General features: G+C 38.3%; 1 protein-coding gene across 15 annotated transcripts in view; it reads left to right on the forward strand.

Annotated features, from left to right (window-relative positions):
- Positions 1 to 19,682, forward strand: part of tenm4 (teneurin transmembrane protein 4) — a 146,401-nt gene that overhangs the window by 56,497 nt on the left and 70,222 nt on the right. For 7 of the 15 annotated variants that reach the window (XM_005926524.3, XM_005926525.3, XM_005926526.3 and 4 more), the window contains 5 exons: positions 8,793 to 9,042; positions 11,455 to 11,529; positions 11,769 to 11,867; positions 12,773 to 13,008; positions 19,050 to 19,214. In XM_005926524.3, the coding sequence (XP_005926586.1) occupies positions 8,793 to 9,042; positions 11,455 to 11,529; positions 11,769 to 11,867; positions 12,773 to 13,008; positions 19,050 to 19,214 (825 nt within the window). The remainder of the gene's footprint in view (positions 1 to 8,792; positions 9,043 to 11,454; positions 11,530 to 11,768; positions 11,868 to 12,772; positions 13,009 to 19,049; positions 19,215 to 19,682) is intronic. The other 8 variants (XM_005926531.3, XM_042219684.1, XM_014334930.2 and 5 more) reach the window with 3 other exon arrangements.

Below are 19,682 nucleotides of genomic sequence, written 5' to 3' on the forward strand. Positions count from 1 at the left end.
AAATGTAGTGAGTGTAAAATATTTACAGTATGTTTACCAAGCAGCAGTCAGACTATGTTATTCACACTATCAGTAGTTAACTTTCAGTTATAATGATATATCTTTTTTATTTGCATGAGTTGTGTGTGCAGGTAAATGTAATTTGGCTGGTCTAGAGGCTGAAATTATGGTCATATATTATTTGTTTGTTGCTGCATTGTACTATTCTGGTTGCTACAAATTCAGAGACTTTTGCATATTCACTGGTTGCTTAGACCTTCATTTTCAGTATAAAAAGTTATTTCTTTGTGTTTATGAAACATTATGAAACTTATCACTCACATCTGCATGCTAAATAAGATGCTTTAGAGTTGTTTTAATGTTGATGTCTTTCAGCTACTGTACATCTGTTACTGGTGGAGTAAACCCAAAGGAAAATTCAAAAAATCGAAATATCTGATCAATCTTACAAATCAAATACTAAAGGGTTAGCTCACAGAGCTCCAAACTACCCCAGCTGCCTGTTTAGAAAGCCCGGAGAAGGAGCTATTAATCCCATCACAAATCTCAACACTAATTCCTCAGTAGCAACATGCTGGTCACCCAACAGTGACATGACTGTGCTGAAGGGGACATGGGTGGGGGGAATGGCCTTTAAAGCAGCAGATTTGTCTCATAACAATGACACTGATTTGCATAGGTACATCGTTTAGGTTGGCCTCTGGCTGTCAGTAAGGGGTTGGAGACTACCGATGAGGAATGTCCCCCACCAGTAGCTTTGGTCATCTCAGGTTTTGTAGGACTGATTGTTAAACTGCAAAGTAGAGCAAGTTTCTATGTGCCTTTCATATACAATTTCATATAACAGTACACCAGAGCTCTTAATATTTTCATGCTTGTCTGTTCTGAGAAACTTGTAAATATTGCTTAGTGCTTGGCAAAATGGGTTTTGCTTGAGATTCTTCATTAATGAATGTTATTATTTAGTTCTACACAATGTTTGACAGTAAGAAGCGACGTACAGTTATATAAGAGGAAATAGCCTCCGTTCTTCAGCTAACTTAAACCACCTAATGAGTTATGTAAGCTTGTTTGATGCCTGTCTCTTCAGTCATTCTATAGTCTTGCAGATTTTCTTTTAAAATTCAAATTTGGAGAACTGTCTGTGTAGTTTGTGTCAAATAATTAGTGGCAATGTTATCATGAGCTACATAAATGTATCTGCCATTGAGCGTGCATGAGTGTTGTATACACAAAATGACATAGCCAATATAATTAACCAGATTACACATTTCTATATTTGTTTAATTAAACATCTGGAAAAATAATTCAAATGTTTTCTGTTTTATTCTCTTTTTATGGATAAAAAAGGTTTCATGTTACTAAATGTAAATGTGAATTTGGCATGCATCTCAGGTTTCAGTGAGAATTGCATGAGCAAAAAAAAAGGTAATTTAAAAGCCACCATGGCAAAAATGACTGGAATATCAAATCAGATCTTTTTTTTAATGCAGGTCAGTTGTAGAAGAAAAATTCAAAGTCAGGGTTAACAGACTGTAGCAAATAAATAAATAAAAAGAAATAACGTTATTATTGGCAGCAAACAACCACAGAAAATTTGCATGCCAAAATAATTGTCTCACAGTATATCTGTTGCTCTAGAAAACAGGTGGTTTTTTTTATCACTTAAAATTACATTTGCTCAAGGTCGTCTTTGAGCCCCCATACAGGACTTAAAATGTTCTGCTAGATTTTGAACAAGTAAACACTCTCAGCAGCATATCATTATTCACATTAGTAGCTTTCAAGGCAGCAGTGTTTATTTATTTCCCTTTTTTTCCCTGTGGGGTGGGGGGAGTCCTGCTTTTATCTAGAGGAACACTGAGCAATAGTTTCTCTAAGGCTGATGAGGCTGCTCGTTGAAGCCTGCAGTTCTTTTATGAAGCATGTGTTTCACTGTGGCCCTCAGCTTTCTCTGAGGGGCTTCTACCCGAGGAGACTGCCAGTGAGATCCCGCTGCCACACTGAGCCACAAGATCTGAGACACTGCAAACTCCCAGCATTAGCATCTCTTAATGCAAAACAGCATGGGGTCGGTCAGTGTTAGCTTTCAGCGCAGCCGGGCTCCCTGGTGAAAGGGCCAGCACACCACCACCACCGCACAGCTGACCAAGCAGGAATGCTGAGCTGGACAGAAGGCCCGGGGACATAGCTGTGTGTGAATTCAAATAAGTCTTCATTTGAACTGCTTAATCATCCCGCTGCGTCTGCAAGGACGGAGAAATGTGGTTAAAAGAGGTCACACCAGAAAGTAATTTAGCCACAGACACCGTGAGGAATAAAACTATCTGAGCCTAAATAATAATTTAATGAGCTGCACATGGCACTGCCATGCTTTGCCCCTGTTTTTCTGAGGATCTGATTTTTTTTTTTTTTTTTACTGACATATAAAAAGAAATTGGTTTCTCTTAGTAATAGCTTCAAGTTATCAATGAACTAGAGTCAACAGACAATTTGTCCAGTTCCATTCAACTTGCTGTCCGTCAGCGTGCAGGGACTATGGATAATGCATTTTGCATACCTACATATCTTCCTTTCATTGACATAAAGTGAGATGCATTACTTCCATTGCATTGCATGATGATTGGAGACCATCTGTGCCATCTAACAAAATCTCCAACCTCTTGATGGATTTGCAGCAGAGTGACACACAGAACAGAGCATACATAAACACTTGTCTTGTTCTTTCTAAGGCAGCTCAGGGAATGACAGAAAATCCATTAGATCTCAGGGTGAGAGAAGCATTTGCAAGAAAATCCTTATAGATTAAATTACTGTAAAACTAGATTTTTCTGAATTATGTTATTAATATGTTTTTTGTTGTGTTATTAAAAACAACCACATGTATTTTTTTGGATAAATATATTTACTTCCATCAAGTCTTTTCTACTTACTTACCTCCTTTGTAAAAGCTTGTTTGGGGATCTTATATTTCTAAAATATCAACATTTTTCTACCTCGGTGATGAAGGTGAAATTATAGTCCCAATTCAATATGTTTTTTCCCTATTTTTCCATAGAGAGCGAGTGGAGGACTGAGCGCTAAACACATCACGTTGTTCTCGGCACCTGTTACCTCTCAAATGGGTCCAGCAAAGACAGCTGAAATTCCCTCATGTATCTTCCATTCAGACTTCTCTAATGTCATAAGAAAAAGCAAGTCCAGCAGAGAGAACCAGCCTCTGAGAGTCAGTAGAGTGTGCAGCTTCACTGCCTTCGTGACAAATTCTATTTGTATTTTTATAGACAAATGGTACTCAACTGGAAATTTTGCTCCTGTGATTAGCCATAGGGGATGTAGCAGTAAGCAAGATTTAATGATTTATCTGGGCGCTTGATAGCTTTTGATTAATTCTGTATCGAATAGCTCACACCTCAATGCGTTGATCGGGTGTTTGGAGCATGTCATATCATTTTATTTCATCAGGTGTGACCATCACTGCCATAGATTTCATCCACTGTCCTTGTTCAGAAATACAACATCCCGCAACCCAGGTCTTTATACCGAGTGGTAAATTGAGAACCTGGCCTCTGTATGTGATTTGCCGAATGTGGCAAATGACACACACTGCAAGCACAATATCTGGTATTATATTGATTCAGTCTATTATATATATCCACTGTATCCACTGAAATAAAGAGCTGATATAATGCTATATAACGTATAAGTTAATGCTTTTCTTTTAGTGCCATATAAGGTTTACATAGCACAGAATTTTCTCATCACAGAAACACCTATTTTCCGTCTCAAATGCCAAGGCAGCCAACCCAAAAATCCCAGTCTGCTTTTATTGGTTTGTTGGCTCATTTAGTGCTAAATTGGACCAGATGAAGGGATGCTCTGCTGTGACTGGTTGTCGATTTTATTGTTGTTGTTGTTGTCGAGAGTAAAATTCAAAGTTTGGCTACTGCATACACTCTGAGTATTTCATTAACAAGCTCAATACAGTAGCTCATGAGTAAATGAACATACCCAGGACCTCTCAATAACCAAGATTTCTAATCCTTAAGTAAAAATCGTAACTTTACATTAGTAGAAATATTACAAGGAGTTTGAATTATTTTGTATTCTTTTAGTTTTTTTTTTTTAGTTTTTTTTTATTTTACTTGTTTGTGGAACATTAACCATTAATTTTTATTTAATCTTTCCCTGAGTTTTGTGTCACTATTTTTCTACAAATGGGACAGCAGTCTCCCAGTAATTATAACATTCCACCATTAGACATCTCTCTTATTTCTCAGAGTGCAGGGTGAGGTCGTAGCTAATGAAGTGGATTTGCCTTAATTACTTGTCTAGAAAAGCATCAGGAGGCCTTAACCAGTGCATACATCTGTTAGAAAGAAAAATGAATATGCCACATTCCCAGACTGAATGGGTATCTTTAGGCTTCTGTTTTGAATGTCCTGTGAAAGTTTGGCTATGGTAACAAAGTCCTTCTCTGACTCTCTGATAACAAATGAATCTTCTTTTGTGCCAATTTTGTTGTGCAAAGCAGTTCAATAGAAAACCATTTATTTTCTTGCATCCTTTGGATAGTAGTGAATAATTGTTGCTGAATCACCACATCTGTGGGGGTCATGTTTCACTGTGCTTGGTCTCAGACGGGTTTCTTGTCTTTCTGTTTCTTTTCAGAAAAATAAGAATGACTTTCTGCCGGGCTGTTGAGCCAGGTGCGACGAGCATTTATCTTTCACTTTATTATAATCTGTTCTACTGTGCAGCGTGCTGGGAATTGCTTATATATAAACAGGTTGGCAGGTTTGGGAAAACTTCTCAAAAAGCCAATAAAACAGTTGGAGTGGACTGTGCATGCTAAATTATCTTTTGTAATTTGCAGCTTTCAGGGTTCTCCGAGGTTCATAAAAACATTGTAGTGCATATAATTTTGGTTGTACTGCAAAACTGATTTTTAGATTGTCAAACGTGTGGACCTTGACCCCCTACTGGGCCATAAAGTACAGACTTGAGTTAAAAAACAAAAAACATTTTCAGCTTTGTAATTTTACTTTAGAAGGAAATTGCCTTTACATATGTGCATTTTAAAAAGAAATAGAAAAATTAAAGTTAGAAATTTACATGTTCTTTCAGACCTATATTCAATCCTGAACGTATAACTCATTAATAGTTAGCAAACAGCTAAAGCAGAGCAGTGGCTGCCAGGTGCTAGAAGAAGAGCTACGATGAAGAATCGGTCTCAGCAGGCAGCAGCTCATCAGAAGGGAATGCATCAGTGAAAACACAATAAAGGAAATTGTTTTAGGGGGCATATGATGATCAAAGGTTTGATTAAAGGCTGCAGAAGATTTTCAGTCGCTGATTTTTTGCAACTGCTGTCTTGAATTTAGAGATGGCTTTTCTGTGTTACAGTATCCAAAGGGAAGGTCAAAGGTGGAATACCCAACCAGAATTATTTTCCATCAGTTTTAAAACTGTTGATACATTAAGGTTTAAAATGTAAATTTAAATCTAAATATCAGAGTAGCTCAGACTTCAGAAAGTATATTTCAAATATGTTCCTCCTGTGGTCTTTAAACAGAGCGAACAAAAGAGACAGTAGTCCTAACTATACACTGCAAGCGCATTCTGCATACTTGTATTAATTTATACTTATATTAAGTTTATGATATATTGATGTGCACCAATTTATTTTCGTGGTAATTTTTTATGTTGTAGCAAAGCTCTTAAGAGCCTTGTTATAACACTGGGGACTGTTTCTATGGTCCCCAGGTGGAACAAAAATATGTTAGAGGAATTAATTACTTGTTGCCCTACATTTACTTGATGGTCATACAGTAGGAAGTAAAGTATTTGTTTACCTAAAAGTAAATGCATTCCAGAGCAGCGATGCATTTGTCCTTGTGATATATTTCTCAGAGTATCTGTGGTGTCCCTGTAACTAATTAGCATATCCTTATTAATGGCTTTAGGGAATCAGTTACATTACTGAGCAGGAAGGAGATCATCAACAACCGTGTGGCTTTACCTCACACTAGTCCACTGCTGATAACGACTGTGGTGTGCTTCTCTTTCACTGTCTCGACTAAGCACAGAGGCAACATTGTGCAGAAGTGGAGAACTTAGTAGCTGACCATCTGTCAGTGCAGCAAATGCATCATATAGCAATTACTTCTTTCAGCGGTTCTTTTACATTAGAAAATATGTAGATTACGTGGCATTGAGCCAGGTGAAAATTTAAATGTTTTCTCTTTTTTTTGGTGATAGTTAATGGAACGTAAAGAAACAGAAACACTAGACTGAAACAATATGAAACTGTGTATAAAATTACCTAGTGCCTTGTAAAGCAACAGCTTGTTTAAATCCTGAAAAGAAACAGGCTTGCTTAATACAGCATGGTACATTTTGTGTTGATTTCTTTTGCTGAGCCATTATTTAGCATGCCACCTCTGAACACAAAGGACTTTATACCCACTTTGCAGACTAGACCTAAGCATTAAAGCTTAATAATAATGTTTTCTGAATACCCAGTGTGCACCTTAAAAGTTCTTATTGTGCCTGCTTTGATTGACACATGTTGATATCAGAGCTTCATGTTCCTGACCCTAAAAATATCTGAAATGACTCTAAGCTTCTTGACTGGCATGAGTAGGTATCGCTTTAATGAAGGAGCTGATTATACAAAATAAGCTTTGTGTGTGTCTGTATTCTGCTCTCTCTGCTGTAAATTGGCAATTTAGTGTTGTGGATATCTGTGAAATAAAGGAGGCTTACTGCTATAAAGAAAAGCCACTCTGTGTAAAGCCGGGAGTTCATTGATTGATGAATGGCTTAGCAGATGTGGAAATAAATGGATACAGAGTGCATACAGACATTGGTCCTCTATCTCATGAATTGCACACTATCAAATATTGAATATAAAACCACAGGGTACAATTTCTCCTTCTAGACTTCATATCTAATAGTTTTAAATCCTCTTAAAAAAGTGACAATATAGTTGGTAAAAAAAAAAGAAAAGAAAAGAAAAAAGAGCAAATTTTCCTGCTAAAAGCTTTGAAATGGTACATAACCAGTGGAGTCACTCTTAATCTGGTTGATTAAATCTGGATCAAATCTTGAATGTGTTTCACTTAAGCTGCGGCAGTTACGGGATTGAAGTTTGGAGGCAAACAAAGTATTGTTTATTTAAAAAAAACTGTGCATGCTCAAAAAAACGCTAAATGCAAATTCAGAAAAGCCCAGTGAATTGGTGTGTTTCAGGAAGAGGCCGGCTAATCTGTTTACACAGGAGTCAGTGTCTGATCTGAGTAAACTGTCACAGGTCTCTGTGGGAGGTAGAGAGAACACTCTGATAGAGGTCAGTTAGAGAAATAATGAGCAGAAGTACAACTTTTTTAACTGCGTTTTTTTGTTGGTAAGTGAAAAGGTGAAAAACTTAGTAGTTTTGGTGTTAATTTATACTCACTGGTCAGTTTGTGATGTATAGCTTGATAAGTCCAGGTTCCTGGTACTACCAAGTTCCTTCAAAACTGCCCTAACTCTTCATGGATTCATCAGCATACTGGAAACATTTTTCTCAGAGATTATGGTTCATATTCATCATCACACACTTGCTGCAGATTTCCTTGATGTGAGTCTCTCATCTCACCACATCCCAAAGGTGCTCTATTGGATGAAGATCTGGTCACTCTGGAGGCCGTTTGAGTACAATTAACTAATTGTCATGTTTATGAAACCTGTTTGAGATGATTTGAGCTTTGTGACATGCAACATTACCTTGCTGGAAGCAGCCATCAGAAGACAGGTGGCATTTAAATGATGTCCAATTGGTACTGAGGGGCCTGAAGTGTGCCAAGAAAATATCTTATACGCCATTACACCACAAGCAGAAACCTGAATCATTGATACAAGGCAGGATGGATCCATTCTTTGATGGTTTTTTTTACCACAAACTCTGACTCTGCCACTGTAGAATAGCCTAATGTACTTCAGTGTGAACTTCAGTTGTCTGTCCTTAGCTGACATCAGTGGTCTTCTGCTGCTGTAGCCCATCTGCTTCAAGGGTTGATGCGCTGTGTGCACAGAAATGCTCTTCTGCATATCTTGGTTGTAACAGTTGGTATTATAGTTTATTATGCTTGCTTATCAGTCTGGCCATTCTCCTCTGACCTCTGGCATCAACTATGCCTCTGGGCATTGTGTAGTTTTCAGACTACACTCTGTGAACCCTAGTAATGGTTGTTTGGGAATCCCAGCAGATCATCAGTTTCTGAAAGACCAGCCTGTTTAGCATCAACAATGATGCCATGAGCTTTCTTCCCCATGCTGATGCTCAGTTTGAACTTTAGCACTTTTGTGCACGTCTACATGCCTAAACACGGTCCTATGTGATTGGCTGATTTTTGCATTTTGCATTTTGCATTGCAGTTGGACCTAATAAAGTGACTGGTGAGTGTATGTGCTACCGAAGCTATGTCTAATCATTCATCAGTCAGAATATTGTTCCTGACTGGGTTGAAATAACACCATAAGGCGTGAAATAAGCTTTGGATTTGTCTTAACCAGTTAGTTTACACACATGAGCTTGCTTTCACAAACCTTTTGGAATGTGCATCCTCAAAGGAGCTGCCATATTCTTGCTATGCTGGCAAGCAAACTGAATCTGGCTGTCTTTGATGGTGCTTTCAAAGGTAACCCAAAAGTGCCTGAAAGCAAACAGTAAATGAGTCGAATTTTTATTCTTTTAAAATATCTGTTCCATGTTTTATTTCTTTTCTGTTTTTTGTTTTTTCTTTCAGACGGAGCCTTTCAAAATCACTCTCGGCTGCGGACGCCTCCTCTACCACTCTCCCACTCCCACTCGCCCAATCATCAGCACCATGCAGCCTCTATTAACTCCTTGAATAGGAGCAACTACACACCACGGAGCAACCCAAGTCCTGCGCCCACAGACAGCTCCGTTCCTCCTGAGGGTCCCGCCAGTGGTCAAGACTCTGGCAGTGCACAGGACAACTGGCTACTTAACAGCAACATCCCCCTGGAAACAAGGTACTGTGTAGTTTGTCTCTCAGACAATGTGTAGAGAAGTTGGCATCTGGAAGACTTGAGCTGAGCTGGTGCCATTGAACTTGGTGTTTCCTCCTGTTCCTGCTGTCCGCTCCATATTAAATTACCACAGTGCTAACAAGGAGCAAAGCAATAAAATGGAAAATATCCTGCTAGGGGCAAAGGCCTATATTTGTGATGAACATGATTTTGTGGCAAACAAGAGAAAAGTGGTGCTTTTGGTTCGCCTAATACTAGGAGTCCTAACAGGGGAAGCTATTGAGTTTAAACAGCAGAGTAATTACAATCATGTTGGATAATACCAAATTATATTCAGGCTCCCGTGAGCAGGCTTCGTAGCCCCTCCACTTCAGCCCTGAGTTTTATTTATTTCATATTAATCAGCATTCATTTCTCTAGTATTTCTCAATAGGAGGCCCTTGTGTGAAGTAGGTCTGTCAAGTGTTATTGTAACAAAGGGAATATCTGGTGTTTCTTTGGATGGTCTTATTGCAAGGCGGTATGAAATTAGGAATACTGAGGCAGAATTTTCTCAACCTTCCAAGATATCAATTTAGTCTGCTAATAGTAAAAAGAAAAAAGTAATCGCCACATCACCAGCGGCACATTTCCTTAAATAAACCCTTTGAGTAAGTTGTTATGGAGAACAAAGAAAAAACCCTTTGTTTTATAACTGTTGCAATTATCTCTTCAAAGCAGTTAAGGCCAAAAACAATAGATCACAATGACAAAAAATTGCGCATACCATGATATTATATTATATTATATTATATTATATTATATTATATTATATATAAAAGTGAATAGTTTGTAAATTTAAATAAATGCAGCAATTGCATTTCTGTTTCTTATAGGTAAAAGTGTTATAACAAATAATCAAGAATGAGCAAAACCCACAGTTCTGGCCAATGACAGGTGGATTCTTCATATATATTTATACTGTTTAGAACAGGTAGTACCCTAGTGAAGGTGTCACTGAATAATGATTGATATCGATCTTGTCAAGCTGTTAGACAAGTACTGTTCAGGCTTATTATAATTTGGTTGGTCAGCTCAGATTCTGTCAGTAAACTATGATGAGCTGAGAGAGGACAGAATTTCTTTCCTCCATTTATATCGCTTTCTCTGAACATTTTTCTGAATTCTGACTCGAAAAAAATCAGCTCAGAAAGTGTGCACAAGTAACAGTAGCTATTTGTTCTTAGCTGCTGCATAGCTTTATGTACAAAAGTTAAGGTTTGAATATTGTGGTTTATTTCTTCTGTTTTTTGAAAATGTTACATAACAGCATCCTCAGTTTAAATGTTGCCAATATTTCTAATATATTCAGAACTTATTAAAAACCACTGGTCTGTGTGATAAAATACATTGCCATAAATTAAATAGCTGTTGACAGGAAAATAGCTAATAGCTAATTTGGCGTGGCTAAGAAACCAGTCTTGAACAGACTTATTGTCTCCTCTTTCAGTTTTTGTGAGACGCTTCAGTCAACAGGAAAATGAGAATCAATTTCAGCTGGTAGAAGGACAGTTAGTTGTATAATGAATGATTACACATCATCCAGCTCCAGTTAATCCCGTGCAGGTATTCCCTGTGGAACAGAAAACAGATGGTGAGGAGAGGCTAGAGTGCTGCTGAAATCACATACAGAATCGAGTCTTTATAACCTATTGCATTGAAGGAAAAAAATGACACCTAGCAAAGTTCCAATAAGGAAACTGAAACCATTAGCAATATCCGCATGGACCCTGCAATATTAAATGTCACTTTTACTAAGTTAATAGTATTAAAATGGCCCTCTCTTGTCACTTTTGGGAAATTTAATTGCACTGATAAATTCAGCACTGGTATATTTCTGCCGTGCTTTAGCACTGGAAAAATGCCAGCAGTTGGTTGGCCCTGTCCAGCTTCACCATTTTTTTTCTGCCAAGTTTCTGCCAAGTATTTCTTTCTTCGTTAAAAGTAGCATTCTTCCCTAGAACACAAGCTTTAAAGACTATGAACAGATTTTACTGCTGGCCGCAGAGGAGACTGGGATCAAAAACAAAGCTTTTCTCTTGTACCATGCAACGTGTTCAGCCTGCCCATTGCATGTGGACAGTTCATTTCTCCATTGCATTGCTGCTGTATTTCCTTATGGAACAGAGCTCTCATTTGGGGGGGGGCAGTGAGACATGAGACTCTAGAAATGTTTGCTGAAAATGTGTTTTAAGACATGTAGCAACCATTAAATGGGGGGGGGGAAAGTAGCAGTTAAGGATACTAATCAGTATGAAGGCTATGAAACCTCAGTGATGATTTTCATTAGACTTAAGAGTAGTATTTGTGTGTAATAGACTTTAAGGTTCTTATTTGTAAGTGATGCATTGTTTTCTTCCAATCACAACCTTAAAGGAGCCAGAATACTCTAATGTTTATCAGAGAAGAGCAAGACGCTTGCAGAGAAGGGCAGGGCTCGTACAAAACAAGGTATGGCAGTGTCCAAATGAGGGGCATAAGACAGGTAGATGTTATTTGTGTCACACCTTTGTAGAAGTAGTTCCATAAGGGCCTTGGTTGTTTTGTTTTTTTGTCCCATACTGTCCATCTTGAGCTCCATTTGTCAGTTGTTGATGTTGCTTGGTGATCACAAGTTGTATTGGCCTTTCTGTATTTCTTGCACGCATGTCTCACACTAGCTTCATATCCATCTTTCCACCTGTGTGTAGAAACATAGCAAAGCAGACATTCCTAGAGACTTTACAGGACAACCTCATTGAGATGGACATTCTGGCATCAGCACGCCACGATGCCTCGTACAACGACGGGTATGTTGCATGTTTGCTATCTGGCTCAGACTACTGTCAGGATCTGCTTTGCCATGAAAACAATAGATGCCTGCACTATTTTCCATCGAGCATCCTCTGTTTTGAAACACTGTCAATCATCTGTGTACATCTCCTGCAGTGTTACAATCCTTGCTGTATTTGTCCCTTCCCTGTTTTAATACAACTAACAATTTGCATCGAGTAACATTGTTGGATTGTATTGCTTTTGAATAATGGTAAACACGACCGCTGTGTGGAACACAGTTGCCCATGCTGTCTCCTGTTGCTTGAATAGGACATGTGAGAGATCTGTCCTGATATGTATAAATAAAATATAGTCTCGGTGACTTTCCACATCATACATTGTAATATGACATTCAATCACGCTCATGTCACTGTTGCTCGAGAGCTTCTTGTATGCTTGTCAGTAAAATGGCCTTGACAACAGTGCCGCTGCCACTGGCTCTCTGATGGGCTGATCATCCGGCACTTGGACATGTAGCTGTACACGTTTTCTGAGATAGCCAGCCATGTTCTTCAAGGGCGAATAAATCTGCTCAACTCCATGCTGAAACCTTATATAATGTATCTCTCCTCTACGTAGCCTTGACACATGGTTACGGGGAATTACTCCTCTCGCAATGGATGGAATAAATAAACAAGAGCCAGCTGTGGTCACTCGTCCTCTGAAAGAGATTTAATATAGAGTCACAGTTTCAGCTGTTTCAACCCGAAATGCCTTAGTTTTCTCACTAATCTAGCATGACTATGGTAACACTACTGAATGTGCTTGGTATTACTTACCACTGGAAAGGGCCGTACCTGGATAGACAATAACCTGCAACGTTATGGTCATGAGCACCTAGTGTTTCTGTTAGAACTAACAAGCAAATGTATTTTCCCAGGCACTTCCTATTCAAACCAGGTGGAACATCACCAATGTATTGCACAACTTCACCAGGATACCCTTTGACCTCCAGCACAGTTTACTCGCCTCCTCCACGACCTTTGCCTCGAAACACCTTCTCTCGACCTGCCTTCAGCCTGAAGAAACCCTATAAGCACTGCAACTGGAAATGTGCTGCTCTCAGTGCCATCCTCATCTCAGTAACACTGCTGTTCCTGTTAGCCTACTTCATCGGTGAGTCACCTCTGACACTCTCATACACCAAGACGTATACCTCTGTCAGTCACTTCCAAACCCCGCCCCTCACTTGAATGCAGACATAGGATGAATACATACTTTATCATTTCCTTCTGTCATCCATTTCAATAGTGATGAATCTGTCCTCTGCACCTTATATAAGCATGGTTATATAGGGACTCACAGATTGACTCTTTGCCCACACAATTCGTCTAAAGAAACATTATCATTCATAGATTGGACTGACTGAATCTGCAGACAGGCAATCCAGTGTCTTGCTCTTGCGAATAGCCAGGATGTGAAATAAATTAATAAGACATCAGCCATCACACGAGCGAGGGCTGCACATTTAGAATATTCATCTTATTTCATTTAAGATTCCCTAAACAGCATTCTCAGGTCCCAGCTGGGTAAGGACTATCAGATAAGTTTTGCTATTAAATCATTTCTGCTCATTTTGACTGCTGTCCTCCCCTAAGGCATTGATATTCATATCCGGTCATACTGTTTTCATTTCTGTGATCTATATACACTAGAAGTGTTTACACAGCATTTTGGTTGCAAATAATCACAAAAAGACAGAAATGAAAGGATAAAATATTAAAGTATATGTGGGGGGTTCCTGTAAGCAATCTCCATATCAATCAAGCGATCTCGCTTCAGCTTCAGACTGTCACAAAGCAACTTCCTGATGTTTAAAACAATCATTCCCAACAATTTAATTTGCCACATCTTGACATATGGAGAATTTCTAGAGGAGAGCAAATGTTTTTAGAACTTAGCTAACTATAACGTATAAAGCTAATGTCTTTGTTCTTGGATAGAAGAAGGATTCGTAAAACTGTGGATAAATTAAATGCCAGTGGCAGCCCTGTTGGTACATTCAACATATTTGGAGTTCAGTCTAAATTAAGTAAGCTACAGGTTGACTGAGTTATTACTATAAACTAGGCTACGTTTGGGGTTCATGAACAAGGAGAAAAGATCATGTTTGAAACAAAGTGTCAGAGGTTCTGTATTACAGTGAGAAGTCATTTAAAATTTCACAAAAACGTTTGTTTGAATTGTGAATTTAAATATTGTCATTGCCTTGATTAGCAGATATTTCCAACAGTCTGCTGATTGGAATGAAAAACAAGCAACAGCTTTTGTAATTAAGTAATGAAAGATCACTGTAACCCACAAATAAAAAAAGGAGTTGATACACATTTCCGTTTAATTTATTTTTACCATATTATGTACATCTGGTTTACTGTGAATTTCTGCTTAATATACAAATGGCTACACTGTTGAATTTAAGTCTTAAATAGAAAAAGGAATAATTCATTGTGAAGGATGGCGAGAACGCTGTTCATTTACATGAAGTTGATGAAAAAAATCTTGATTGTTCTGCTGGGTGTCACAAGGGAGATACATTTTATGAAGGTTATTTGTTGTAGATACACATTAGGAAGTAACAACCACAAAAGCTATCATTAATTCTTCTCTTTAAGAACACACAAACTAAAATGTGATTATTATTTTTGTTACCAGAACCATTTAAACTGAACTGTGCTGGTGTTAAAAAAAACACACGCAAACTGATTGCTGCTCATATTATCTACATCTACTTGTTTTAAATTGGTAGGCAATTTAATATGACCAATTTTAGTTTGGTTTTCTTTTGGCATCACCGGTGTAATTTGGATGTTAAAGTAGAGATACAATTTGTGTCTTCTGCTTGTGACCTGGCCAAAAGCCAAAGATCCCCATCAGTCTGATGGTGCTTAATCAGACTCTGTAATTATAGCCTGCAAAGCTCAGGCCATCTCTCAATGCACCACAAGTAAACATGTTGGAGACCAAGCCTCACCCTAAGATCAGAATTTCAAATCAAGAACGTGGGTCATATTTAATTAAAAGCTTGATGAGAAAATACATTTAATTCCAAGTGCAATTAATTATTGAGGTCTGTAATTGGGAACTCTGGATGAGATTTCTAATGAACCCAGTTATACCTTGTGACAGATGTTTTGACATGTAGCACAGTTTTATTTTTCCACAGCTGTGTAAATTGGAACATTTTGAAGTGCAAAAAGGTTGGGAATTTAAGGTGCCACCATATTGTCTCAGTGGTTGCTTTCTCATTAGCACATTTTTATATATTTCCCATTTTAAGGTCATCAGTATCCTCTTGTGTTCCCTTCCATTCACCCTGGGTATCTAACTAAGCACAATTAGGCTGGTCCCCATCTATTGTTAGACTTTAAGGTCATCCAACCCAGTAAAAGGCTCTGTAGCCCCGGTCATACCTGTTTGTATGTCTTTCAATACCTCCCAATATCTTAGCAATCAATTACTTTTATAGTGAATTATTTTCCACAGCCAAAAAACGTTTTTTCCCTTCGTTGAAACCCCTTTTTGATTTAATCCTAGAATACACAATATAGATTCAAAGTCCTATATTTATGTGTAATGATAAACACCTGTGCTACATTAATATTTGAATATACTATTGTTTTTTTCTTTGTCCTATGCAGTATCAATTAGTCATTGCATATACAACTACATAATATGTGCTTTTTTGGTATATTAACAAACATTAGTTAGAACACAGGTATAGAGAAACAGACAGATTGTGTTTAAATTCAAAGAGCAACAGTTGGAAGTATTCATTTTATCACTTAAACATGATTTATACAGAACATCAGAAAAAAGCATCAATATGAATTTTTGCAGGTTTTAGCTCAAGGTCTTAGCTTTTTGGTAATTTCTTTGTTCCATCAGGCACTCAGATTGGATGGATGCTTTGATGTGATGTCTTTTTTCCATCCCAGCTGGCATTAATATTTTTTTCTGCACTGAACTAAGCAACACTGAAATTGCTATTTAGTCATAAATGTATTTGGTCAGTTTGCCATTCACTGAAAACATGCGCATTGTAGCACATTATGCTGCAGGTATGAAACAAATCAATTTTTCATGTTTCGTTAGTTTCTTTTTATTTATTTATTTTTTTAATTAGTCCAGTATCACGACATGGATGAAAGATGAGTCTCCTTAATACATTAGTATGAAGATTATGATGCACTGACAATAAAGCATGGAGAGCGTGACCAGAGTAAAAATCCTAAAGCAGTGATACATCAGGGTTCAATATTAAACAATGCCAAAATGGGAGGATATATTTGGTATATTCCTTTATGAGGTGAGGCATGTATAGGTGATTTAACACTCTGAAGTGGCTTCTAGGCTTTGTTTTATTTATTTGCTTCGGCGTTACACCGAAAAGTTGCATGTTTTGTAATTAAAATGTTCCCCAGCAGCCAACATGATCTTGCTCAAAGACCATAGAAAGGTGTTTCTATATGTTTAGGTAAGATATGAATCACCAAAGGCTGCTCCTGAACACATAAAGATTGATTGGCCAGATGGCTGAAACATTTTTCAGTCCAGGGTATCTGAGATTGCACACTACAGCACGCTTCTTTGAAACACCACATGATACACAGCATCTTCTCAATATAGCATCCTTTGAACTGTGCGCTAATTGGAAAGTGCTATGATCAGAGGACTGAAGAGTTTATTTCTGTGGCAAATCACAGATAGCAATACGGTTTGACTTCCTCAGATTGGCTGAGAAGTCTTCTACTACAGTACCTCTGCCTCCTAATTGGCACATGGCGTGACTCAACTTCCTGATAAGTGATAAGTGAAAGGAAGGCACAACATGTGCTCAGGACAAAATGGACAGTCCTATAAAGCACAATACTCGTGACAGGTCAGCGGCATCATTGGAATGTAGACGCAGCGTGTCAGTGCCAGCGGCTGTCATGTTAGAAGTACCTTGTTATTCCTACTACCTGTCTTTAGTTTGCAGGCAGTTGCAGCAGCCATATTACTATCATTGCACAGTGTTTGCAAAGTTTGAAAGGCAAGCAAAACCAAATTAGGAGGCCTCTCCACTGGCTCAGGTCCAGTACTCTGCATATCATAGATACCACGAAGGCGCTGAAGTAAATCTTTAAGGATGGGAGAGGGAGGCTCTTTAACCATTTTCCATTAGGGGCCTCAGGGACAGATGGGATGAAGAACGGGGCTCACAAAGACGTGATTACTAGGACACTTGGAACGACATTGTGCCTGGTGACTTTGTGATTGTTCAGCAACGTACACTGACTCTTTCCATTTTGCCAGTCAGTGTTGAGCTACAAATCAAAGGAATGTCATTCTGGAACTTACAAAATGGCAAATAAAGCCATCTGTCTCTTCTATGGTTGCCTTCCACGGACACAGTCACTTCCACAAGCACTGGGCATGCACAGAACAGATGCTGGTATTGAAGATGAACTTTTATCATGTTAGGGAATGTTTGCATTGTGGTTTCCCTGATAACCACTCCATTGCTTGTTGTCTTTATTCACAAATCCATGCAAATATTTTAGTGAGCATTTGGTACTGTTTAACAAGTGTGCCGAATAAATTATTAAGGACTCTTAAATACATCATGCGCATACAGTTCTAGACTTAATATAATGCCAGTTGCTTAATGATGCAAACCGGGGGATTTGTGTCTAAAACCCTTTTGTTTTTACTCTGATGAAGACACAGTCATCTTCTAGTCCTTTGTTTTCGGAGGGTTTCTGACCGTGGCCTAACGAGCTAATGCTGGACCTGTATAGTTGTAGAGGACCCTTTTCAAATAATGTATTCTCCTGCTTCATTATTATTGTTATTATTATTATTATTATTATTATTATTATTATTATTATTATTATTATGGTAACCAGTGGTAACCACTTTTATCTGATAGCAGGTTGATTCTTGGTCCAAACTCCAGTCTCTGTGCTAGCGTGGGTTTCCTCCCACAGTCCAAAGACATGTTTGTCTGTCTCGCTGTGACGGACTGGTCACCTGTCCAGGGAGTACCAACATCTCTTGACCTATGCCAGATGGGATAGGCTCCATCCCCCTGGTAACACTAATCTACTCAGGCAGTTAAGAAAATGGGTACATAAAGTTAGTTGTAAGCGAAATCCAGACTAGTACAAAACATTAGTCTCGTTATTCTCATTTTGATTCTTTTTCGAGTAAATGCAGTAAATTGACAAACAAATTTCTGTCACAGTCATTGTTATTCTTAGTTCTTGCCGTAATCTTATAAAATGACTATCAAATTTCTCCCCAGCAAAAAGATTACAAGAAATCAGTTTGACTTTTGTTTTGTGAGCTATTAATGTTATTATTATCTGTTTTGTATGAATAATCCTGAAATGCTTATGGACATGACTCTGTGCTCTTATAAAGGGGAAACAGAAATGAAGAAAACAGCGTTGTGCTGTAAAATTGTCAGTTAATTTCTCTCCTCATAATTTAATTGCATTATTATATCCTTGAGGAGCTTAAGAGAACCAGCTAAACAATAAAACAGCTATATCGAGTTTCTTGGCCTTTTCTGCTGACTGTTTACTTCAATATTGGCTTTTGCCTTGCTAAGCTTGCCTTGTCCATTCTTTTATTGGTAATCTGTCATGGTCGGCCCCTCCTCCGTCTGTCCTGCGCTTTAGTGCCATTGTTCCAAAGGACATTTCTTTTGTCGACCTTGTAAAATATCCGTGTGCTTCATTCAGTCTGTTCACATTGAAACACCCCTGGTGTCTCCCTGCTGATTTGTTTTTTCTTTGTCCTAACCGTCCCCTAGTTTTGCAGGGGACTGTAACGGTAATGTGCTTGGAAAAAATGGTACTCCAGTGTTGGTGTGGTGAGACAGATGTTGTCCCATGGGGTCAAGATAGCATTCATCTTGTGATTTTACTACTCAGCATTTTGCGAAAAAGCCTGTTAACCATTAAACCAGCTATTGTTCCTTATTCTATGTACTTCCTCTTCCCACCTTGCAGCTGACACCTTCATTATATTAAGCAAAATGAAACAGAAGCAAATAATAATAGTTCTGTGAGAACATTAAGGTTATACGTTTTCAGCTTAGCTATAATCCAACTTTAAAATGGTTCTTAGCATGAATAAATTCTGAAATTGTCTTATATTTCACATTTCAGCCATGCACCTTTTTGGATTAAACTGGCACCTGCAACCCATGCAGAGACAGATGTACCAGCTGTCAGAGGACAATATAAGTGGCCTAACCTTTCCTACAGACCTGAGCTTGCCACCACTTGGCAGCACAGGCTTGGAAATACATGACCGCAAAGGAAAAGATGACAGTAAGTACAGTTTTTATCAGAATAACTTATTTTATTTAAAAAGACATATGTTTTTTCTGAATGGTACTCGCTATAAGTAAATAATCTTAAATGTAGCTGTTCTTGTTTTGATGATGAATTCTTGCACATTCATTTGTGAAAGTTTTTCAGATCTCAAAGTTTTAAAGATGACATTTCAGAGCTCTTGTGAGTTTATTATTATTTTGTCATCCAGTTTCACATTTTGTTCACTTGTCTCCATGGCATGGAGAGATCTGCATTGTAATCCTGTGAAAGTTGTTGTAAGTGGGAAAGTGTTATTTGTTCCTGGAGGGAGAAAATGGAGCAGCTTAAGGGACTGAGTATCCAGGGGCTGGAGGGGGATTAGCCACTCTGTCCCCTTCAGAACGGATGTGAGCCTTTCATCTCCTAGCTCGGGCTGCCTTTCCTGGCAGCCAAAGAAAGCATGTGCTCACCCAACGGTACCAA

The sequence above is a fragment of the Haplochromis burtoni genome, unplaced genomic scaffold (assembly GCF_018398535.1).
Source record: "Haplochromis burtoni strain Fernald_Lab_line unplaced genomic scaffold, NCSU_Asbu1 Contig_36, whole genome shotgun sequence".
Classification (NCBI taxonomy): domain Eukaryota; kingdom Metazoa; phylum Chordata; class Actinopteri; order Cichliformes; family Cichlidae; genus Haplochromis; species Haplochromis burtoni.